Genomic DNA, 25,019 nt, shown 5'->3' on the forward strand with positions numbered 1-25,019 from the left:
AGTGTGTGACCAAGCACTGCGAGTAAAGCCATCCTGCTGGGGAGATGGAGGGAAAGAGGGATTCAGAGATGGGAGGGATCTCACCATCACACTAAACAATCTGGGACAAATTCTGCAAGGGGGAATCTGTAGTTTCTTCCCCTGTTATCCAAGCCCCACATGTTCATTCTTCCATGGATTAAACACAACACACAAAGCAATACTCAAAAGACAAGTGTTTATTAGATACATTGACTTAATTTAAAAAAAGATTATGCAAGAAATACATTTAAATATAACAATTACATAAAATGTTATTGAAATTCTGTGCTACATAATAAAACAGGCATCTTTTTCATTACCAACATACGGTGAAGATTTCCAATATTGGCTTTATGCAAAGTAGTATTCAGCTGGTACATGTTAAGTGGTCTGCACTTTTGTTCAAATCTGATTTGTGCTGTGCCAATTTGTTCCTGAAATCTGCATTAGCTCTAGGTGGAACAAAATGTTCTCATGTTCTGTACATAAGGAAACTGACCAGCCACCCCCCCCCCCCCCCCCCCAACAAAACAACAACAATGAACTGCTTTCAAAAAGGAAAAAAGCTAAACATAACTCCAGGTAATGAAAATGTCTGTTAGTGGGCGTGTTCTCTTTCACTGGAGAGGTAATGCTTATAATGTGACTTGGTTATTATATGGGTGTGCAATGAAAGGAGAATAGACCCTTAGGTCTGGTGCTCGCCCATATGAAATGGATACCAATTCATGATATTCATGTTTCTTGGTCTTGTTTATTGCCATGCTGCTTCATATTACTTCACATTATGTACCTTGTGGGGAGGGAAGGGGAAATGTGTGGCCCTGAACAAGATTATTTATGACAAACAAGCCAATGTCCAGTACTAAGATACTAACAAATACAAAAGATGCATGAATTGATTTAATTGTGCTTTAAATTAATGAATGAAGAGATTGCTGTCTTTATTCTGGGCAATAAAAATGACCTTCACAAAGGATTCAGCAGAAGCAATGCAAATTCATACACAAGAGTAGAGGGAATATTAGGGCATTCAAGGCACAAATATTTTGGCAACATTAAACACATTCTTTTCTTTGGAACCAGTGGTGCAAAAGAAGCAGCTATTACATACCTGCCACCATCATGTACAGCTACCTACAAGATGCAAACAGCGTCTTTATCATTTTTGTAAAAGATCGTCATATAAGCCCTATCATAAAATGATCAGAAAAAATCACACAAAACATTCACACAAATCATTAAAATACTGACTGAAGCATTATGATATGATAAACAGGAAAATTTCCTGTAAATAAAACTCTCAGGCAATGTTATCTATGGATGCACAATCCTAAATTACCTGGACTATTTTACACAACATCAGTTATGAAAAACTGCTGCCATGCACTGTCAGTGCATTGAGGAAATCTTGCGGTTGATGTATCTGACCTTCAGGGACAATGGCTAATATTTTTGTAATAATATTGATTGAATCTACACATTTAGAAAAAGCTACAATTGCAGTGGATTTTTACTGAGGCTACTTGAAACCTATAATGTTTAAAACAAAAACACTAAAAGAAACTTGTATGCTAGACATGTGAATATAAATATTTGGCTCCGTGCCAGAGTGTCAAACTTCTACCTGAAATTATACCTTGCATAACAGACTCTTTCACTTTTTTTTCTTTCACGTTTTTGATCTGAGGAAGTGGGTCTGGCCCACGAAAGCTCATCATCTAATAAACCATCTTGTTAGTCTTTAAAGTGCTACATTGTCCTGCATTTTTCTTTCACTACTTAGTACAGAGACTTTTTAATCAGGGACGAGTCAATTTAATTTGTACCTTCTCGTGAGTGCAAGGGACTGGACTAGATGACCACTCAAGGTCCCTTTCAGTCCTATGATTCTAATGTGCAAAAGAGTCTAAGTACAGATAAAAATCTGTCATGCTTCTTAGTAACAAAGTCTGGTAAGTTTCATAATTCTTTTGAATAGTCTATTGCCATCTTCAATAGAGAAAATCTTGTCCAAATTGGGATAGTAAGAAAACTGAATTCTCCTACCTTTCCTGAGCTTCATCACTAGAAGGACCAGAAGCATATCAATGCACACATTGTTTTCTCTGAACCTGAACACAAATAGTTGCCAAATAAAATGCTATAATATTAAATGAGTCCGCATCGGAGATCATGATCTGCAAGAGTATCTAGAAGATCCTGGTTAGAACAACCTTAACCATTCAATGAATGCACTGGGCTTTCATCTGTTACTTTTCCCACCCATCTATTCAGATTCTTTCTATTAATTTTCTTCTGAATTGGAATGAGAATGAGTTTACAACTTCATCACTGCCCCTTGTAGCTGGGAATAATGAAGGTCCAGTACACAATCAACGCATTGTGGAGGAGGAGAAGTGTCTTAAATAGTAAGAAATGGATTATTTCTTGTCTTGTGTCCTTGCACCTTATCAATTTAAACAGGATAACCTGAAGAATCACGCAAAATAGGGCAGTGAACTTAGACTATCTGCTAGAGAATAGCTAACAATCATAAGTGTCTCCTGCTTTCAAGCACAGAAGTCCAAAGTTTCCTCTTTGAACTACTTCCCTGTGAAAATGCATCCCTTTCCTGCATCAGCCTTTCCTTGAAGCTTGCAGAACACAGAAAATTCTGTAAAAAATTATGGGTGAGTTAACATAAGAGGAATCCATATCAACATCTCCTGAGTTAAAGGTATCTGTGCACCATGGAGTGAGAATATCAGTGCAATTCTTAATGCTGTTGTACTGGTTCATGAGTCAGAAACCAGAAATATGTTGAACTCTCATTGATAGGAGGAAAAACATAATGCTTAATCCTTGGAGGAGGCACAGGATGCATACACTGCAAGATGAGCTATCCAGTGGCACAAATGGAAGAGGTCCCACAAGTTCAGCCGACTGAAGGCATACAGAGTTTGAGGGAACCAACTAGAAAATGCATAATTACTAGACTTAGTGAAATATAATGTACTGCTGACTATAAAACTGATGTCATGTACGATGTGTTGAAAATCAGAAGGTTGTATAAAACTCTCAAGGATGCACTATTCAGATTATTCAGATGGTACCTTCTTGACAGCCAAGTTGCAAGTAAGTACTAATGTTTTTTTCAGTCAATGCCAGGATTCCAAAGAGTAGAGAGGCAAAGCTCATGAACATCAAAACTCAGAATTTAATGAATTTTTTAAAGCTGTGATTTAAGGACATTTACTTTTCTGTTAGGTAAATATTAGATCTCTTAACAGTGAGTTTTTAAACGAATGGAACAGCTAGAAAATTTTTTGCCCTGCTTCCCAAACATGGCTATTTTGAAATTATGTACTTGTGCTAGCTCCCAGGGAATGAGATCTGCTTAACTGCGACTTTTCATCATGAACATCTTTTGATTACAGTGAAAGGCACGTTAGTATTTTTTCCTCAAGGAATCAGGGCACATAAGGTCCAATCAAAAGGGTTTGCATCATTGTGAAAGTCTTAATCTTTGAATCTATCTATCCCCAAATAAAATATTTTGAAATACAAGAGACCAGGAAGTGCCTCCACGCACAATAGATGCCTCTAGAACATGTTACATTTTCAATAACAAGCTGTTTTCTTATACATTTTAAAAATAGTATTTTGACAGAATGTGTGATAACTTCAACTATATGTAGAGTCAAAAATACAAAATATTAACAGTTCACTTAAAATGAAATTACTGTATAAATAACTTCAGCCATTTTAGCTATGCTCAACACACACACTTCTCCATTACTGCTACAGGGTCTAATAAGCTGCATGCAAAAAAGTTGCTTTTACATCTAAATATCAGCATTTACTGGTACAGTAAACAGCTATTTTCAAAATTAGTAAGTAACAGTAACAAGATACATGTAAACAGTAAACATACAACATTCTAAACTATAAACTGACTCTTCAGACACATAGAACATAATGTGTTTGTATTTACAGATAGGCACAGAGACTTATAAATGCAAATAAAAATAATCATCACACAAATAACATTATATGCCTATAAAATAAAAAACATTTCAGAACAGCTTACTCTAAAAATCAACATTAAATATCAAATACAAAAAGAAAGGCAGTTGGGGGAAATGGAAATCTGTCTTAGCATCTTATTAGAAATAAAGTGCTCCTTCCATAACAACTTTTTCATTTACAATGTTGCCAGAAGCTGTTCACCATGATACTGTAAAATAGTTACTGAGCAACTACCAATGCTGTCAATGGGCCTTGTTCACAGGTGCTGGAATTCTATTTTCAAAGTCAGGCTTGGTGAACAGGGACCCCAGAAACACAGAAAGGGATTAATTTATCTGATTCACTTTTCTTATACTACTCCATTTCTTCCCATTTTGATCACTTGGATGTGATTTAATAATTACATCAGGGACTGATTTAATAATTACCTCAGTAATCTGCACATATTTTTATTTAATATATCTAATATAAACTACTAGGCTATGTCTACACTCGCGGCTTCTTGCACGAGTAATATGCAAATGAGGCTAAGCGTGGAATATCGCTGAGCCTCATTTGCATACCTAATGAGCCACCATTTTTTTCAGAAGAGGCTTTTGCGCAAGAAGGAGTGTCTACACTGCCCCTTCTTACGCAAGAAAAACCCTCTTGTGCAATGCCGTTCTTCCTGAAAAGTAACAGATGCTCCTTCTTGCACAAGAGCCTCTTCTGAAAAAAATGGTGGCTCATTAGGTATGCAAATGAGGCTCAGTGATATTCCACGCTTAGCCTCATTTGCATATTACTCATGCAAGAAGCCACGAATGTAGACATAGCCCTAGTGTTTGGCATCTAGCTAGCAATGGAAATTTGTATACATTCCCTTGGTTACAACCCTAATTGGCCGAATGTTCACTTAATGCTCAGTGCTCCTTTACAATGTCACCATTACTCAATGCTGACAATGATGACTCTCTAAAGGAGTCGGAGCTACACCAAAAGCCAGAATGCCTGTTTCATGGGAAAAACTTGTGGGAAGAAGATGGAGAAGAAATCCCAAGGGGGACAGATTATGTTCCAGACATGCAGTTTGCTCTTTTTCCCTACAGACCGAACAAGGGTTTCAGCACTTGTAAATCTCCTGGATCTGTCCTTGAAAGAGGCCCTTTGCGTTCATCTGCTCCAGTACTGACTGCTTTCCTGGCTAACAGCTATCTTCAAGGCAAGGAGAGACTTCATGAGGATAGAGGATATGGTACCTTGTGGTGGGAAATTGGTGTCTGGAGCAAGCATTCCTTCCACGTGTAAACTCTGAAGCGCTATGTAGTTTCATGAATATGTGCTCCAACTATAGAAGTGTATATTGGGAGCAAAACATCCTGTTAGAGAGATCTAAGCAGGAATGGGAGGGACATATTTCATAAGATTTTCAGCTTAATTGATAAGCAATGGGCCAAAATCTGGGAGGATACTTTGGAAGTCTTTAAACCTTCAAAATTAAGCCATTCAGTTTGTGATTTTACAAATCACATGGCTAAATGAACACCTCTCTGGATGGCATTTTGACAATTTGTGGGAAGTGTCAGTTCTACACATGTCCTCTGTGGGGTTTACAGCTCAATAGCACTGGAAAAAGTGACTATCTAGAGAAATCTATACAAACAGAGTTAGCCAATGTCCCAGAACTTTGCATAATAAGATTAACTCAAACAGCAGAGTTAGGCCTGTGGTTGCTAGCTCTTTCTATCAACAGAGAGTTTACACTATGAAATTCATAGAGTTAGAAGCCCCCCTTGATGAGTGTTTCTATTTATACACATGCATCTGACAAAGTGGGTCTTTGCCCACAAAAGCTTATGCTCCTACTCCTACACGTCTATAAGGTGCCACAGGACTCCTCGTCTATTTATACAGTAGAATGATGAATGGTACCTTACAGTTAGCAAAGGATGGTATCAAGAATTAGCAGACTTCAGCTTTACAATTCAAGGTGGTCAGAATTGGGACACAAAACTGCTTCAGATGTGTGCCTATGCTGTAGGGTCATTATTTTTCTGCATGCATATAGTCCAGTATTTGTATGACTTCTAATAAATTATTAGAAACACTATGAATAAGGTCCATAGTGAAATGTTAGAAGATCTGTTATGAAAACAGTAGTTACTGCAACTTTTTGCAGCAGCTCAATGAACAACCACGACTAGATAAATGCATGGATGTTAGGTCCATCAATACTTATTAGCTAGGATGGGTATGAATAGTGTCCCTAGCCTCTGCTTGTCAGAGGCTGGAAATGGGTGACAGGAGAGGGATCACTTGATGATTATGTGTTCTGTTCACTTCCTCTGGGGCATCTGGTATTAGCCACTATTGGAAGACAGGATACTAGGCTAGATGGATGGTTGGTCTGACTCAGTATGGCCGTTCTTATGACACCGTCAATTCCCCTACCCATATACAGAGGAAAATTATTTACCAAAGGTTTTAATATTTATTTCCTATGAAGCATTGCATTTAAAACATTTAAAGCAGTGGGTGAATATGAAAGAAAGTCTATTTGGTAAGCCAAGTAATCTTATGGTAAAAGAACATACTTGTGAGACAAGGGGTGAAATAATATCTTCTACTAGACCAACTTGTCCTGGTGAGAGAAACAAGCTTTCAAGCTTATACAGCGCTCTTCTTCTGCTCCGTGTAATCTCAAAAGCTTCTTGTTCTCACCAACAGAAGTTTATGTACTAAAATGTATTCTCCTCAGATATCCAATGTCTCGAATATCCTGGGGCTACAACAACACTACATCACGATGATACAAACTCTTTTAAACCAACATATTTTTTGTAGGTCAACTTGGTTAAATGTTTTCAACTAACAGACTCTGAGAGAACCAAAAAAACAATAGAGATCAGTCCTTAAGATCTAGGCACAACTACTTGTGAAGGTTCCTTCCCTACGTAACATCCAAGATCTTGATTACTGTACACCAAGAGGAAACTATGTAAATGTTAGTTTACTGTTATCACACCAGAAATGATTGAACAGTAGTTACTGGATATGGTTGTAGATTTTTTTTGTTTACTTTTTAATTAACTGAAAACATTGTGTTTGTTTTAAAAGGCACATGGAGATTTAGTTTCGTATGGCACTGAGGGAAAAGTCAGTTTCCCATTTTAGGAATCTTTGAAATCCTGTCTTGTGCCAGGGCACTGCATCCTTTCATAAGTTTTCCCTTCTTTACAGTTTAAAGCTTTTTTCATTGTATCTATGAATCGTCACACAGCCATGATATGATACTGGCCTGGGCATGGCTGCTACTCCCGTGATGATGCCTGTTGCAGGGTCATAACAAAGAATGGTGTCTGTGGCTTCTCCATTTTCTCGTCTTCCACCAAGGATATAGATTTTGCCGTTACACACAGACATGCCACAGTTTTCCTGTTTACCAAATATACAAAAAAATGCACAATTATTTACCGACTCCAAACCCTATTCAAGGTTGGCAAGATGGTCCAGCATTTTGATTACCAAAAGGAGATAGATCAAAACTATATTATTTCCTTCTGGTACTATTCACTGGAGAAAGCAGGATATTGCTCTTCTGGACCAACCCTGGGGCATGCTAATGCTAGCAGCATGATAATCCTGAAGACTTGGGCTGTTCAGGCATAAGGCTGTATTGGACTGAAGCAGCTAAGTATGGCTTTTTCAGACTGCAATGACATATCCAATGTTTGGGAATAGTGCAAATAAGCAGGTGAGATAAGAAAGAGATGGAGAGAACAGAGTTCAAAAAAAAAGAGAGAAAAGTCAAAGAATAAATGTAGCAAATATGGGATGGGAACAGAAAGAGAGGTTAAGAGAACAGAAGTAGGTAACAACTAGTGGTTAAAGACAAGGAAAGAAAGAGAGCCAGGCACAGAGTAATTACAGAAAAAAAAGCAGATGTTATGTTCTAGTGGGAGAAAAAGGGGAGGGGCCTCAAAGTTATCTGTCTATCTAAGTATTTGTGCATCTGTCTGTCCATTCATCTGTGAGTCCATTTGCTCAAGAACTCCTCCTAAATTGTAAAAGCTAGGACCATCAAATTTGGTAGACAGCTTCCCCTTATCCTAACTTAAAGCAAGGTCAGGGTTTGATTGTGCGAAGAAAATGGGAAGTAGGGTTGCCAGATAGTTTCACAAAAAATACCGAACATGGCAGGAAAAAAAAGTTGTTGAGCCCCCCCCCCCCCAAAAAGCCACACCCTGCACAAAAAAGAGTCACGGCCCCTTTAAATCCTCATACACTCCATTCACCCCCGCCAAACATGGTGGGGGAAGAATGTCCCAATCAGCCTTCCATCTGAGAAAAATACCAGACCTTTTACATGTCCGGTATTTTCTGTTTTGTTTTTTTTTACCCGGCAGAAACTGCAAATACTGGACTGGCCGGGCCAATACCAGACACCTGACAACCCTAATGGGAAGTGCCTGGAATGGAATTGTTTTCCACAAAAAGGGAGGAGTCTGAGAAAGCAGGCACAACTGTCTCTCCGCAACGACAAATGGAGACAGCGAGTGTGGGGGACAGCTATGCTGCAGAGTGACGACGGTGGGAGAGCAGCAGCACCAGGAACAGAGAGGCCAGCTGAGGCTAGGACTTTCCATATTACTGGCCACCAGCTTAGGTAAACGGTCCCTACACATGGCAGCAATCTCTGCTGGGCAGTTTATCCCTGGTCCCTACCCCTTGCGAGGAGCCACCGAGCAGCCCAGCCTGGCTCCCATCACTTGCAAGGAGCTGTGTCTGCCCACTGGCAGGTATAATGTAGGAAATTGACCTCTGTAGGCATTTGCTATCTAGGGTGCACTGAGCAGGCTCAGGAACGCTGCAGAAACCACTGCCCTTTGTTGTGCCCTAACTTTGTGTAAGTTTCTGTTGACTGCTTTTTACTGGGGGCTAGAAAGGGGCAAAGGGAACAAATCAGAGGAGGGGAGTGGAAATTGACTGAGCAAGGGGGTGAAGCAGCTGGAGGCAGTTAGGTTAGGGGCTGGAGGCAAAATCAGGGCTGGAGTGAGGAGCAACAGGTAAGCCCCGGGTTGAGGCACTGCTGGATAGTCACAGAGGGCAAAGCCCCACCCCAGAAGGAGCTGTCGGCCGGGGGGGGGGGCTGGCTATCCTAGCTCTGTCTGTTCTCCAGGAGGATCCACTGGGGCATTACTGCCTGGCCCCCTGGAGGAGCTGTCTTCAGAGCAGCACCATCCTCACTGCCATGGCTGTCCCTGGTAAGCCCCCCTCAACTTCCCAGTCCCCTGGCTTGAGCCCTCTATGTCCTGAATCCTGCAACCCCATGACCTGAGCCCCCACACACCTCCCACCCCTCCTTTGAATTCCCCACCCCCTGCCGACTCCTGTACTCCCACCCACTACCCTCATGCCCCATCACACCTCCCAGCCCCTTGTCCTGAATGCAGCACCACCATCTCCTGCCCTGAGTCTCCCAACCCTGCCTTGACTCCCGCTTGAAGGACCTGAGCAACGCTGGGTAAATCTTCTAGGTTTTTTCCCTAAAGGAGAGAAAGAAGGAGGGAGTCAAAGTGAAAACATTATGCAGAAAATTGTAAGAGGAAAAGACAGAAAATGAGGGGACAGGGCAGGAGCAGCTATCTTTCAGGGCATTTTTTTAAAGTGTATAGTATTTTATTAGCAGATTAAAAATATAGTGAATGTATTGCTATAGGATAACTAGTTTACAAATCGTATACCAAGGGAAAGAACTATATCACTGGAATTCTGCTCAGGAGTCTCATTCAGAGATTGATATGAAACTTTCTGCTGCTTTTCATGCTCTGCTTTCTGCTCATATTTCATGCTCTGTTTAAAACATTTTCCTACTATAATTTTGTAACTCTAAAAACTTCAATTTCAACCAAATAATATTTGAATAAATAAAAATGCCAATGGAATTTAGTATCAATCTATGTTTGGAAGTGTTAAATTGTATCCCATAATAGACTGTCCATGCTAACACACTAGCACTCACCAGAAGTGTTGTTAGATGTTTCTCTGACTTTTAGTGTCTAGACCGGGGTGGGCAATAATTTTTGACCGGGGGCCACTTCAGAAATTTTTGAAGTGGCCTTGCACCACCCCAGAAGGGGCAGGGCCAGGACATGCCTGTGCTTCCCCACCCACAGACCCTGATTGGTCTGGGGTTGGAGGAGCATGCAGTCTTTGCCCCTGCAGAAAGAACCGCCAATTGTTCTGAACAGCTGGCAGTTCCCTCTAGGTACCTCTGCATCTGGCAGTGGAAGGAGACTTCGCACGCTCCCCCGTTGCCCTCAGGTCAATCAGGGCCTAGGGAGGGAGAGCACATGAAGTCTCTCACTCCCTGCCCCCGCCCTGCCAGGGAGCACCCTGCTTAGAGTCAACCACCAGCTGAGCAGCACTTGGAGGTTGACTTTAAGTGCTGAGCCCCTTGCAGAGTGGGAGGAGACTTCACACGCTCCCCCCGTCCCCAAGCTGTGATAGGCCTGGGGAAGAGGGGGGAGTATGCAAAGTCTCCTCCCACTCTGTCCCCTTGCTGTAAGGAATGTGCAGTGCTTAGGGGCGCCGCACCCCTTGCAGGGCAGGAGGAGACTTCGTGCCTTCCCCCCAACTCCCTACCAGGCCAATCAGGGCTTGGGAGTGGGAGGAGCGTGCAAAATCTCTTACCACTCTGCCATGGAACATGCAGCATTACTAAGCACCACACACTCCTTGCAGGACAGGGCCAGGTGGGAGGAGACTTCACACACTTCCCTCCCGCCCCCAGGCTCTGATTGGGGAGCAGCATGGCATCCACAGGCCAGATCAAATCGCTTGGTGGGCCGGATCCAGCCTGTGGAGGCCCTTTTGCCCTCCCCTGGTCTAGGCTGCAATTAGTAAGAATACAGTTTTGTCAGAGGAAATGAATTCTGTGACTTTACTAGCCTCCATGATTTCTTTGGTTTCAGCTGTCACCAGAGCAGCAGGGATGAAGCAGCTGCCTGGCTCTGCTGCAGGAGCAGTGCCCGGGTTGGAGCAGCAGTCAGGGTAGTTTCCAGAGCAGAAGCAGTGACCGGGGTGGTGTGGCTGCAAGGGCTGGGCTGGAGTGGTAGCTAGGGAACTGGAGCAGAAACTGGGACTGTGTTGAAACAGTGACCAGGGTCTGAGTCTGGGGGTGGAGCAGCCACCCAGTGCCTGAGTCAGCCTACAAGCAGTGGCCAGGGATGGAGCAGCAGTAGTCAGCCCCCATCACAGGAGCAGCAGCAGGACTAGAACAGAGACCAGTTTCCCCAGCTGTTAGTTCCCCCTCCCCATATATTTTTAGTAAAAGTCAGAGAAAGATTGTGGGCAAGGTTGTGAATTTTTGTTTATTGCCCATGACCTGTCTGACTCTTAGTAAATACCCATGACAAAAAACTTCATCTTAATAAATGTAAAGCAAGAACTAATGCATCTGAGAGCTGCTATTTAAGTGTTTCATATCAAACTCATTTAATTGCAAATTATTAATACAAAGAAGATAAAATACATTTTTCAATGTTTCCAAGTATTTTAGTGTTTATTACCTGTCTGCTGAATGTATTCTGGACATGCATCCAATAATCCTCGACTGGATCGTAGCAGTAAATTGCCTTGGTGAGCCCTCCCGCAACATAGATCAGATTGTTTAGAGACACAGCTGTTATGCATCTCTTTGCAATAGGGATAGTTGCACGGAGCAACCAAGAATTAGTATCGGGATCATATGACTGAACCTGGAAACAGGCAAACACATTTTATGTTTAACATCCCACATGAACAAAAATCAAATTTATTACCTGAAGTACATATAGAAGTTTTTGAGTGAAAGAGATTAGAAATAACAGCATCTAGTTGGAGTGTGTCACAAAAAGATAGCAAAGTAACTCAAGATATTGCTACTGTAAATCTGCAACATTAAAAACAAGGAATATTAAACAGCATCAGTTTACATAAAATTATACAGTATTTTACATTATTTACTTAAATATGCTGTTTTATTGAAAACTTATATATTTCTGAATGCATGAATGCAAAGATGATTTAACCACGACAAAGCCTATATTAATGGCAAACTGTGCTTTATTATTTTTTTCTGCTGTGTGATGCATACTTTACATTCAGGCACTAGACTAGTTCAGGAGATTTGTAATCCCGTTTAAAAATCTCTCTGTATGACTTACATTTTCAGTAGTATTATTAAGATACACAAAAAGGAAACAAATATGAGGGGTTAACTGACCTTGTCAGAGCACGTGTTGTCATCAGGACCTCCACCAATCACAAACAATTTGCCTACACAGCTAGTTACTGCTGGAGAACTCACTGCTTCTTTAAGTGGAGCTACCTCTGTCCATCGATTGGAAAATGAATCATAACATTCTACACTGCTGAGTCTGCTTTGTCCATCATACCCTCCAACCACATACACCTATGCAAAACAAAGAGAAAATATAATCAATTTATCTTTATCTCCTGTTTGAATTAAACAAGTAGAGGATTCAGCTGATTCAAAGCTTCAGGGTCTCAATTCTGATTTGCTGTATTTCTGATCGCACAGGTTTCGCCTCCCCACTGAAAACTTCTATACAGAATAGGAATACTGCCTTTTCAGCCACTCAGCTAAACAATCTCAAGACAGCAACCAAACATTAGTACGTGGAGATACCGGAGCCAATGGAGCATACATTACAAGTATGGACATAGGATTTCCTTTTTACATAAACATGCTCTATAAAACATCTCTACAATTCTCTTTACTTGAGCAAACAGACAGACTCATAGGCCCGGGTATGCTGCTAAGATCAGTATCAATTTGAGTTAGTAGTTGCATAAGCGAAAGACTTGCAGATCAAAGGTGTCTGAGGCCCAGTTTTATTTTGGGACACATGTTTAACCACATGTTTAAGAAGAGGTATAATTTGTTGCTCGTTTGTCTCCCTTTCACAGTGTATCGGAACAGCGCTCCATTGCAAAGAAACAAAATCAAAGTTAGGTAACACCAGTTTCTACAGACACTGCAAACCTCAGACCATAATTCATCGGTTATTTAAAATCAACAGAGGTTGATGGGAAATGCGATCTGAATTTTAAATAGTTACATCTGGTTTTACAATTAAGTTTTGCTTATTATTTGGAAAATGTATTTGCCACAATAAGTAATAAAATATTTCTCTTACTTTACCAAGAAGGACAGCCATTTTATGACGCCATCTGCCTTTGTTTAGGGAAGCAACTCTGATCCAAATGTTAAGCTGAGAGTTATAAATCCACACGTCCCGGCTGTTAATTCTTCCACCTTTAAAATTACAAAAAAGACAAAAAGAAAAAAAAAACATCTCTATGACTAAGGCAGTTACTAAATATGAGGTGCTAGATACTGACATACTCCTCTGCAGTGGAACACGGAAAATGTCACATCTTTTACATCTGCTAGGTAATATATAACATTGTATTTCAACAAGGTAGTTGCTCAGACATAGACTGAGAGGTACTCAGAATTACTAATGTTAATTAATATTTCAAAAAATGAAAGTACTTGATAAATATTTCCCATTATTCAAACCTTTTAGAATAATATGCTAAGCAAAAAATATGCAGGTTTTGTTTTTTTCATAAGACACTGCATTAGCAGATTTTTTAAATGTTGGAAAACACTGAAATGAATTTCTTTCCACAATTTAAACTTTCTTGGGCACTACTGCATGAATGAGCCACTGGAAAGGAAATTTCAAAGATGTACGTTCTGTGTGGCATGTACCTTACCTGTGATGGGGCATCTGCTCCACAATGACCCTATGAGGGTTGAAACCCAGCCCTGGGAGAGGGCTGAGAGAGCAGAGCCCACAGCTGAGGCAGATACAGCCCACTATGGTGCAGCTGGGGTTGTATAAATAAGGGCTCCTGGAGGCAAGGAGAGCACACATGCTTGCTCTAGCTGTGGAGCAGGAGGGACCTGGCTGCCAGGGAACCTGGAGGCTTCCTAAGACAGAGCAGGGCTGGGGAAAAGCATGTAGAGCTGGGGAACTCTGGCCTGACCTCGTGGCCTGGGAATACTAGGGCTATAGATAGACCAGGGCTAAGGAAAGTCAAGCAGAGCTGGGGTGCTCTGGCCTGACCTCACTCTCAGGCTGCAGGGCCTGAGACAAGGCCTAAGGGTACTAAGGCTGCAGGGGGGTAGCCAGGATAGGCAAAGGTAGCAGGTTCACACCCCCTTGCCAATGATGAAGGGCCATTTCATACAACAGTTTGCCCCTGTGGCAGGGGCTAGATGACGACTGCCAGTGGGTCACTGAAGCAAGGTGGGTATAGGGGGATTGGGGTTCCATGGGAGGGGAGGACCCTAAAGTGCAGGGGCACTGACCTAGGATGGTACCAGCAGGCGTGACACCTGCTGAAAGGGGCATTCCAGGGCTGAAAAGCTGATTCCCAGAGCAGCCGGGGGAGGTGCCGTGGGGTGAGTGCTCGCCCCGAGACACTAACATTGAGTGCTGTCCTCTACATGGTCTCACGCATATGTCCCCCTCTAAGTTCCACCGGCTGCTGAAGTGAAAACATGTGGAAAGACAGACACTTTGAGTAAACAATCAAATGCAATAGGGGAGATAGTAATTCCTATCCTGGAAGAACCTAACCAGTTAATCCTGTCACCATTGGTCCAGATGACAGACATATACCCAAATAATCTTCTAAGGGTCTTAACTTGAGAGAGGCTGAGCATCCACAACTGCTATGGACTTCAGTGGAAGATGAAGATGCTCAGCACCGTCTATGGCAACAAGCCTTTTCACTGCAGAATCTAGCACTAATAATTAAAAGTTGCTTACTTAACTGGTGTGGAGGAGGACATATTGGATCATGGGTCAGTTCATATAATCATTTGGCTATAAACTCCACCCAAGCCTCCTTCAACTTAGATGAAAATTCATCCATTGATGTACAGTAATTCCTCATTTAACACTACAGATATGTTTCAGAAAATGATCGTGTTACGTGAAAACGTGTTATGCGGGGTCAATTTTCCCATTGAAAATAATGGAAAAGGTGGGGGTTGCGTTTCAAGTGGTGGTGTCTGGTGGGACCGGGACATAAGGTTGGGGGAGAAAGGGGACTGGGTTACGGCAGGGAGGGGAGGTGTTTGGCTCTGGGGAAGAGAAGGGGAGGAGGATTGTGTTGGGAGTATACCCTTGTGACGGGTCTTCTGGGACCCTCACTGCATCCAGCGGGGGGGGGGTCACTAGGGAATGGCGCGGCGATCAGCGAACCCTCCGCCGCTTTGCAGGGACGCGGGGGAAGCCCCGCGCAGCTGCCGGTGACGGGCCGACCGGGGAAACCCAGTCGCCGGCCTTCAAGCGGGGGCGGAGGAGAGAGGGCAAGGAGTCTGGTGAGGGGGAGTCAGTAGGGAACGGTGCAGCGAGTGGTGAACCCTCCGCCGCTTTGCAGGGATGCAGGGAAGCCCCGCGCAGCCGCCGGTAACGCTGGGGAAATCGTGTTATTCCGGGGACGGTCGTGTAATTCAAAAAACGTTCCCTAAAAAAAAAATCGTGCTATCGCAAAAACGTGTTAAGCGGCCACGTGTTAAATGAGGAATTACTGTAATGATTAATGATTAAAAACAAAACAATAAGAAAAAATGTGGATACCAAATTATAGGCATAGGGTTTATGCTCAACACATATTGAGGGAGGTTATTTGGTAAGCTACATATAGGCCAGAGGAGGTGAAATTCATGAAGTTTTCATTCCAGCAACTTCTGGAAGTGCAAACAATCTCCCAAAGACCTGTAAACTGTCCAGCAATATTCCTGCTGTCATTACCCTATTTAAGTTTCCTAGAATTTACCTGAAACAAGAATATCATTCCGAAGAGCACAAACTGCATATTCAGACTTGGTAAATTCTGGGAGTTTAGCTAGTGACTTCCATTCTCCTGTCACAGGATCATAGCATTCATTGTATGGCAGATTAAACCCCCCAACTCGTTCACAGCCTCCGACAATGACTATCACCTCAGAATAGCCAGTGGATCTTAAACAATGAAAACAGAAAGAGAAAATAGATGTCTATTAAAGCACATATAGCAAACAATATCAGCTTGAAAAACCAAGATCGTACAGCTTTAAAATCTAAAAATCTATTATTTAACATGACACTGACTTCTACAGCAATAATCATTTGCTTAAAAATGATTCAGATATTTCACTATTTCCAGATGTCCCATTGTGTGACAAGTAACCATACCAATAAATAACCATTTTGTTAAAAGGATGGAGTTATATTGCATGCATGCTGTGTAAAAAGCAATTTTTTTTAAAAAAGAAAGCCCTTATATTTTAAGATTTTCTCTTCTGACTGATGCAGACATATAAGAAGTAAAGCTGAAGCCATGTGTGAGAAATACACACACACACACACATACAGTTTTGAAGGTTTCATATAAAATCCAGCACACTGAAAACAGTCTCCTGTAAAGTTATAAATATCACAAAAATTCTCGTGACAGTTTATACCACACAAATATTTTGCAAATTTAGAATTAAATACCTTCCAAATGTTACAGAAAATTTCTTTTTTTTAAAATGTTTAAGACCTCTGGATTAAGTATGTTAAAGTTTGATTCATCAAATAGTCGATGGGATTTCCATAGACTATTCGATTAGTCGATAAGAACTAGAGCAACATTCCACCTTTGAAATGTACAAGAGCTCCAATGGGGCTCCTCTTGAGCCTTGGGGCTAGATCCAGACAAGGTGGGGGCTGATTTAGGGCTTCTCTAGTTTAGGGAAATTTGTGCCTATGTCATTACATCAATACACTGGTGTAACTAACCAAATCAAACCAGATATCAAATGCATATTATCTTTAAAAGAGCAGATTGATGTACTGCATGCTATTTAACTACAATTAATCCCAGAGGAGCAGATATCTTATTTACTATGACCCAATCCTGCCAAAAAAAAAAAAAAAATCACATGACTTATGTCTATAACAACTCCATGATCTGTTCTCAACTTTGCTTATGAATGATAGAATTGCTATAGGCATTTATTTAAAACCACATTGTGGGGCATCAGAAGTAAAAACTGACTATTCTTGTTCTCATGTTACTAAATTCTATAAACAAATAAGTCCTTTTTCCTCTAAATGTTTTAGAAAAAGCAAAGACACGGTAAATGTGAATATACCATGAAATCTCACAATATAAATACTTGTCTTAAGAACTATGTTTACACACTTGGATCATTCAATAAAGTGACCTCAGTTACTCTCTCATAACTGGTAAAAAAATCCCAAAGAAAATTTCCCTTCAGTTGCTCCAACCTTGAAGTGATGTCAGGGCCTGCTTTTTACATATTTAATGTCTAATGTTGAGCTATCTAATCTTCTTTTTCGAGGAACTAATCTTGGAAAAGTATTTCTTTAATGGAGAGAAGGAACTTTACCGAGGAAGCATTATTCAGAAAAAGAAATTGGTTTCTTTCAACAACTAGTTATTTGTCTCTCTTACTCCCCCCCTCTCCCCCAACAGGTAAATGCAAATATATGTACCAAGGATATCTGTCTACAAAGGAGGAGGCCTGGCTACTGATTTCTTTAAATACTACTACAATCAAGACTTTTGCCAACTGAGAAGTTTGTTGTGCATGTCTGCCAATCTTTTTTAAATTAAGAAAAAACTGAGCCAACATCCATGGATTGAAAAATACTGCCTGAGAATGGTGATGAGTAGGGTTACCAGGTGGCTTAAAAAAAAAAATACCGGACACACTTGATCTCAAAATGGGGGGGGGGAGGGGAACTGGCTGGCGGGAAGCAGGGCTGGTGGGGGGGGTTGTCGGGGGCAGTGGGACTGGCCAGGGGAAATGAGGGGAGGGACACTGTCTGGCAGGTAGCAGGGCTGGCTAGCGGGGGGGGGGGAGAGGATTGGGGGTAGCGGGGCAGATCGGGAGGGGGGGACCATCTGGCAGGGGGATCGGGGGCAGTGGGGCTGCCCGGGGAGGGGGGGGTGTCAGGGACAACGGGGTTGGTGATCGGGGGATGGAGGGGGAGAGAGAGGACCATTCAGCAGGAAGCAGGGCTGGTCGGGGGGCAGTGGGGCTGGCAGGAGGAGATGGGGGGCTGGGGGGGAGAACCAGCCAGCAGGGAGCAGTGCTGGTCGGGGGAAGTGGGTGGAGAGAATCGGCCGGCGGGGAGCGGGACTGACCCGGGCACATGCAGATCCCAGGGCGCTACCCATCCTGGTATGGTCTCGGCAAAGCACGAACAAGTCCAGCCCCAGGGATTTCCTCCCACTCCGGCCCCGCCCCGGCCCCTCCCTGTTGCGTAGCTGCGTACTGCCTGGCTGGCATACACGCTCTGATACTCCTAATAATAATAAAACATACCTAATTAGAAAATATCGGACATTTTATATGTCCAGTATTTTCTCAATTTGTTTCCCAGAGGGAACCCTCAAATACCGGACTGTCTGGTTTAAAACCGGACACCTGGCAACCCTAGGGATGTGTAGTTTGCTCTCTCTGAAGAATTAATTTACTAAAATTCTTTAAATCCAGAAGTGGATTAAAAAACAAAAAACCCACAACTCTGGACAGTCACATATGTGAAGATGAAGGCCTGGATTATCTCCCATCAACCTAGCACTGTCTACACTGGGAGTTAGGACTGGCTTAACTGTGCCACACAGGGGCAGTGTGAATTTTTCACACTCCTGAACAACACAGTTAAAACAACTTAATTATCTAGTGTAGACCAGACCTTAGAATTTTTTCAAGTGGTCAGTGTGCTGTCAATAAAGGTAATGGGGATCATGTTAAAAAATAAAGAGGAAGGTACAAAATAGAAGAAGACTGTTAGCAGCAACAGTTAACCATTGAAACAATATACAAAGGAAGGTCAATATAGCGGTGGTTCTCAAACTGTGACCAAAGATTCCTTCTGTTAGTCTACAAAATGAAATACTGTGAGAAGCCAGAAGGGTGGGCCCAGGAGATGGCAGAGAAGGTGATCCATGAGATTTCTCTGTCATTATGTGGTGCGCAAAATACAAAAAATTGAGAATTATATTACTAAAGTAACATTAAACCCAGTGATTTCAAATAAATTAAAAATCAGATTTCTCATGTACTTCACACAGAAAATGATGCTGCTCTCATACCATTATTTGAGTTCAAAGAAAATCTGTTTAAAAAAATAAAACTTGCATAGACAGAAATGTGGAGGGCCTTTGAAAATTGATCTGTAAAAGCATCTACCATATTTGGGTGCTGCACAAATAGCAATAGTCAGTAGTAAAGTAGTTAAATAAAAATAAATTAATTTAAGAGGAAAAAATTATTGACTGCTTAAATTAAAAAAAGGAGTTGAGAAGAACTGATTTAAATGGATACATATGATAACCAATTAAAAGTACATCTTGATATTAGACCGGTCTAGTGGGACTGTGCTAGTTATGTAATAGTATACAGGCAGTCCCCGGGTTACGTACAAGATAGGGACTGTAGGTTTGTTCTTAAGTTGAATCTGTATGTACAGATCAGTTTCAACAGCGGCTGAATCTGGATGCCAGTTCTGACTTACATACAGATTCAACTTAAGAACCCCAGGCATCCCCAAGTCAGCTGCTGCTGAAACTGATCAGCGGCTGATTCCAGGAAGCCCGAGTTGGGACTGGGACACCCAGCGCATGGTTGCCTAGCAGGTTCAGGAGCTCCAGCATGGCACACGTGGCTACCCTGAGGGTATGGGAGCTCCAGTGCAGTTTGCATGGCTGCCTGGTGGGTCCCGGAGCCACGGCAGTGATGGCTGCCCAGTTGGGGCCAGCAGAAGGTGGTGAGCTGGCTGGGAGGACAGCAGGCCAGGCCGGGGAAGGGGGGCGGGGGGGGGGGGCTGGTGGCAGGGGTCTAGAAACGACCTCCCCTGGTCTGGCAAAATCCCTCATCTGGGACTGGTCAGGTCCTGAGGGTGCCAGACCAGGGAGGTCCAACCTATATTTAAATAAATGGTATTCTATTATTGTTTTCACAATCACAGAATTAGTCACAATTTCAGTCGTTTGACAGCCTTTCAATTGGTTCTATGTTTTCCCTCACTGACAAAAATTACATAGAAGCAAAGCAAGGAGAAAGAAGCAGCAGCAGCAATACATGGAACATAGAGAGGAAACAGAGCTACCAAAACCCCATTTTAGAAGAAATGATAGGGAGAAGCATAGGCTGTGTCCAGACTCAGGGTTTTTTTCGAAAAAAGTAGCCTTTTTTCGAAAAAACTTCACCTGCGTCTAGACTGCAGCTGCATTCTTTCGAAATTAAATCGAAAGAACGCGGCTTTACTTTCGACAGCGGTAAACATCATTGCACGAGGAAGAACGCCTTTTTCGACGGAGATCCGTTGAAAATAAGTGAGTGTGGACGTGGGGAGGCCATTTTTTTGAAACTAATGGCCTCCAGGAAGAAGCCCTGGTGGACAATCTGGGGCATGGCTTGCATGTCTCTGGTTCCTGTCTGCAGCCATTTCTTACAGGGACAGGCACCCTCACAGCCACTTGTGGCAGCAAAGCAGCCAGAGCACACGGCGGGTGAAGTGCAGCATGTCCCAGCCCCAAGACCCTCCTGGCCCTTCTAGAGAGCCTTCTGGGGATCCAACCAGGGGCTCCAAACACCGGGCACCATCATGGTCTGGGCCAGAGATCAAGACCCTTCTCGAGCTCTGGGGAAAGAGGAGGAGTACTTACAAGCCCTAAAAAGCAGGCGGCGAAATGCAGACATTTATGGCCGCATGGCAGAGGCCCTGGCCCAGAAAGGACACTACCCCCGCACCCAGGACCAGGTGCGCTCCAAAGTTAAGGAGCTGCGCCAAGGGTATGTGAAGGCCAGGGAGCATAGCTCCCGTTCTGGGGCAACCCTCCACTCCTGCCCTTACTATAGTGAGCTGGACCAGATCCTGGGTGGTGGTGGTGAAGCACGCACACCACGGCATCTCGTGCAGTCAGGCTTGGCGGACCTTGTGGTGGACATGCCAGAGCAGGACCCAGAGCAGTCAGGAGACGGGGACATGGTGCCAGAGGAGGACAGTGAGGAGACGGCGACCCTCACCCTGAAGCCAGTCACACAGACCCCAGAAGCCTCCCAGGTGTCATCTGACGCAGGAGATGAAGCAGCAGGTGAGTGCAGTGAGGTTGTGTAACACCGGGGGGGAGAGGGGGGAGGAGGTAGGTGGGTGCGCAGTGGGTGATGCACAAGGGAAACCTGTCATGCTCAGGCTGATGCCCAGGTCACACACAGTGTTACCTTCAGAATGTCTGATTCCCCTGTCTCAAGGAGAGGGCATGCCCTTTTGGACAGCTGTTGCACACATGACTGATTGTGATAGAAATGTAGCCGTGTTACTCTGATCTGAGGAAGTGGGTCTGGCCCACGAAAGCTCATCCCCTAATAAACCATCCTGTTAGTATTTTAAGTGCTACAGAGTCCAGTTTTTTAGGACTGGTTGTGTCTTCCTCTTTTCCTCCACAGCCGGACCAGCCGTGCAAGAGGGCCGCAGCACCCCAGCCCCACCTCCATCTCCATCTCCATCTCGGGGACATGGGAGCCGCAGACACAGGCGTGTGTATGTGGACATCCTGAGGCAGCATGTGGAGGCCGTGCAGGAGCTCAACACCATCCTGCGAGAGAGGGCGGAGGCAGAGGATCGGTGGCGTGACCGGCTGATGGAGGAGCTGGTCCAGCAGCGCACGTCCCTGTGTGCCACTCTCAGGGAGGTCTGCGGCTTGCCTGCTCCTGTGCCTGGTCCTGCTCCTCCAGCACCCCATAACCCCGCCCCACCAAACCCCCCTTCCACAACAGCATCCCTTTCCCCCCTTGGACCTCCCTCTCCCCCAGCCCCCCCCAGTTCCCCAGCCCCTCTCTCCCCCTGGCCCTCCTCTCCCCAGGCCTCCCCGTCCCAAGAGCACCTACCCGCTGTTATCTAGCCAACCGACAGGTGCACCACCCAATCCCGTGGCCATGGTGGACCCCGAACACGAGGCCAAAGCAGGAGACTGAGATCAGGCAAGCACCGTGCAACCTGATCCCCTTCCCCCCTCCAGGTTTCAAGTCCCCTTCCCCCCTCCAGGTTTCAAGCACCCCCATCACCCCAGTTACATGACAAGGAAAGTGTTCAACAAAATGTTTATTGTACACAGTTTGGCATGAAACTATATTTTCTACATCAAAAATGAACAAAAGCTTTTTTATGTTTGCAACAGTTATATTTTCCAGTGAGTGATATTTAAAAAAATAAAACAGAACTTATTATTTTGAGACAAACCCTGGTGTTTATTATTTCTCCAAACAGGGTCAGGAGATGGGTTGTGGAGGGAAGCTTCTTTTGGGCCAAGGCCCAGTCCCCAGGCAGAAGCCCCTCAGTAGAGTCAGTGGCCTCCAATTGAGAATTGCTCCCTTAGGGCCTCCCGTATGCAAACAGCAGACCGGTGAGCCTGGCGGATGGCAGCTGTTCGGGGCTGGGCAAAGTGCCTCTCCTGACCATCAGCACCTGTACCCCACCCTGGTAGGAAGGCCTCCCCTTTCCTCTCCACCAGGTTATGGAGAACGCAACACGCGGCCACCACCTCAGGGATGTTGCTCTCCCCCATTTCTAGGCGTGTGAGCAAGCACCGGAATCTGCCTTTTAAACGTCCGAACGCACATTCCACCTGGTTGCGAGCCCGGTTAAGGTGAGCATTAAACTGCTCCTTGCTCGCATCCAGGTGGCCGGTGTAGGGCTTCATCAGCCACGGCATCAGGGGGTAGGCGGCATCAGCCACTATGCACACCGGCATGTGCACATCCCCAACCGCAAACTCGCGATGCGGGAAAAATGTTCCTGCCTGAAGCCTCCGGTAGAGGTACGAGTTCCTGAAGATGCAGGCATCATCTGCCCGCCCTGACCACCCAACACAAATGTCAGAAAACTGGCCACGATGGTCGACCAGGGCCTGGAGGACCATAGAAAAGTAGCCCTTTCTGTTAATGAATTGGGCTGCTCGATGGGGTGGTGCACGGATTGGAATGTGTGTCCCATCGAGCGCTCCTCCACAATTCGGGAAGCCAAGGGCAGCAAAGCCGGCCATAACGCTGTCCAGATCTGGTAGACAGACAAGCCTGTTGAGCAGCTCCGAATTGATGGCCCTCACCACCTGCAGAACGAGACAGACAACAAAATGTTAGAAGGGGTGCCTTATCTCTTAGGAGGAGAACCCACCACCCACCTTCCCTCTCAAACACCCCGGGAATCCCCTCCTCAGAACTCCCCCCCCAACAATTCAGGGTGAGTGGAGGAGGTCCCTCCCACTCACACTCCACTTTGCCCTTCCTGACAGTCTCCCTTCCCCCCACCCCAAACTGTGACTGTCCCCAGACAATGACTTACCTCCATCAGGATGGATCCAACAGTAGACCTGCCCACTCCAAATTGGTGTCCCACGGAGCGGTAGCTGTCGGGGGTTGCCAGCTTCCAGAGGGCAATGGCGACCCTCTTTTCCACGGGGATAGCGGGCCGCAGGTGGGTGTCTTGCCGTTGCAGAGCAGGGGCGAGCCAGGTACACAGCTCCTGGAAAGTGGTCTTTCGCATCCGGAAGTTGCGTAGCCACTCTTGGTCATCCCAGAGCTGCATAACGAGTCGGTCCCACCAGTCAGAGCTGGTGTCAAGCCTCCAAAAACGCCTGTCCACAAAGAAGTTTGGAGGCAAGGGCAGTGCGGCTGCATGACGGACAATCCCTTCGTACCTCTGGTCTGGGTCCAGATGGGGAAGTAGCCTCATGACTGTGTCATGCAGATGCAACAACACTTGCAGTATGATGGCGTGGGGCCATCGCCTGCCCAGGGGCAGCTCTGGCTCCATGCCAAAAAAATGGGTCTAAAACAGAAAAACCTCCACACAAAAAACCTGCTGGGGTGTCCCAGGAAGCTGAGCACTCCAAAGCAGCACTGCAATGCCTTGCTTACTTCCTCGAGGGACAGCAAAGGCAGCTGCAGAAGCAGAGCAACGGGTATTCAGGGGCGTCCCTTTAACCACGCGTCTTTGCAAAGGGCAGGCAGCAGCACCCGGAAGGAAATTGCTGCCCCCATGCCCTGGCAGAAGTGGTTCCGGGTGGCTTTTAATTTCGAAAGAGCGTCCAGCAGTCAGGATGCTCTTTTTCGAAAAAGCGGATCGATTTTCCGATCCGCGTATTGTAGTCTAGATGCGCTCTTTCGAAAGAGGCTTTTTCTAAAGATACTTTCGAAAAAGCCTCTTTTGAAAGAGGCTTGCAGTCTAGACATAGCGATAGAGAGGGCAGAGAGGAATCTGGTAACTATTACAACACTATCAGTTTTACAACAGAATCAATGACAAGGAACTATTCCTTGAATTTAATAATAGATACAAGGGAAAATCATCAATGGAAAGCCAGTCAGCTTCTCTCTTTATAAACTACTTTTCCTGTTGTTGCATCTATGGATGCAGTATTTAGTTTCTCCCTAAATTTAGTTACAAAAACCCAGCTTAGAATATGTCCATGTTAAACAGGGGCAGTGGGTTGGGTGGGTGTTGTCTCCCTTTTCCACTAATTCTCCACTACAGCATTTCAGCTAATCAATTAACCTTCTCAAGTACCTATACTATTTTGTTTGGCAGAATTTCCAGGGTTAGTTTTACTTCTTATCATTCTTTCAAGCATTTAATGTTTAACATTTTTAGAAATTACCTGGGAAGGTATATGACAGAATCCAAAAGAAATCTACCATAACATTTTTTCTCATTTCCTACTATAGCTTCCAGTAGCTATTTCCAGTTATACTATGGGATAGTAAGAATTAACATTTTAGGACTTAAAAATCATATTACAATATTTAAGCTTAAAATATTTTCTGTAGCTACTATGTAGTTCTGTAAATATTTACATTTGTTTTGTTATTTCGCCTCTGGAGCTGTTATGTAATTCTAGAACTGTATTATTAAACTTGTACA

At 44.1% G+C, this 25,019-nt stretch overlaps 2 protein-coding genes across 5 annotated transcripts in view; one reads left to right on the plus strand and one right to left on the minus strand.

Annotated features, from left to right (window-relative positions):
• Positions 1–200: 200 nt before the first annotated feature.
• The window catches only part of KLHL24 (kelch like family member 24), a 40,050-nt gene continuing 15,231 nt past the window's right edge, over positions 201–25,019 (minus strand). For 2 of the 4 annotated variants that reach the window (XM_075937467.2, XM_075937466.2), the window contains 2 exons: positions 23,442–23,733; positions 22,188–23,208 (listed from right to left, as the gene is read on the minus strand). In XM_075937467.2, the coding sequence (XP_075793582.1) occupies positions 22,444–23,208; positions 23,442–23,733 (1,057 nt within the window). In that variant the 3' untranslated portion in view covers positions 22,188–22,443. Of the gene's footprint in view, positions 7,447–11,582; positions 11,772–12,277; positions 12,467–13,214; positions 13,334–15,876; positions 16,062–22,187; positions 23,209–23,441; positions 23,734–25,019 lie in introns of those variants that run through there. The other 2 variants (XM_075937468.2, XM_006125197.5) reach the window with 2 other exon arrangements.
• LOC142830741 (uncharacterized) lies at positions 18,163–22,084 on the plus strand. The gene is made up of 2 exons (XM_075937470.2): positions 18,163–21,195; positions 21,548–22,084. Exons 1-2 carry the CDS (start codon positions 20,706–20,708, stop codon positions 22,000–22,002), a joined length of 945 nt encoding a protein of 314 aa, XP_075793585.1. The 5' UTR covers positions 18,163–20,705; the 3' UTR covers positions 22,003–22,084.

Source organism: Pelodiscus sinensis, chromosome 10 (assembly GCF_052426305.1).
Source record: "Pelodiscus sinensis isolate ZL-2025 chromosome 10, ASM5242630v1, whole genome shotgun sequence".
Taxonomy (NCBI): domain Eukaryota; kingdom Metazoa; phylum Chordata; order Testudines; family Trionychidae; genus Pelodiscus; species Pelodiscus sinensis.

Coding starts and splice junctions, on each gene's coding strand:
- LOC142830741 (XM_075937470.2), top strand. CDS start 20,706: ATGGTCTGGGCCAGAGATCAAGACCCTTCTCGAGCTCTGGGGAAAGAG. Junction 21,196..21,547: donor CGCAGGAGATGAAGCAGCAG/GTGAGTGCAGTG, acceptor TTTCCTCCACAG/CCGGACCAGCCGTGCAAGAG.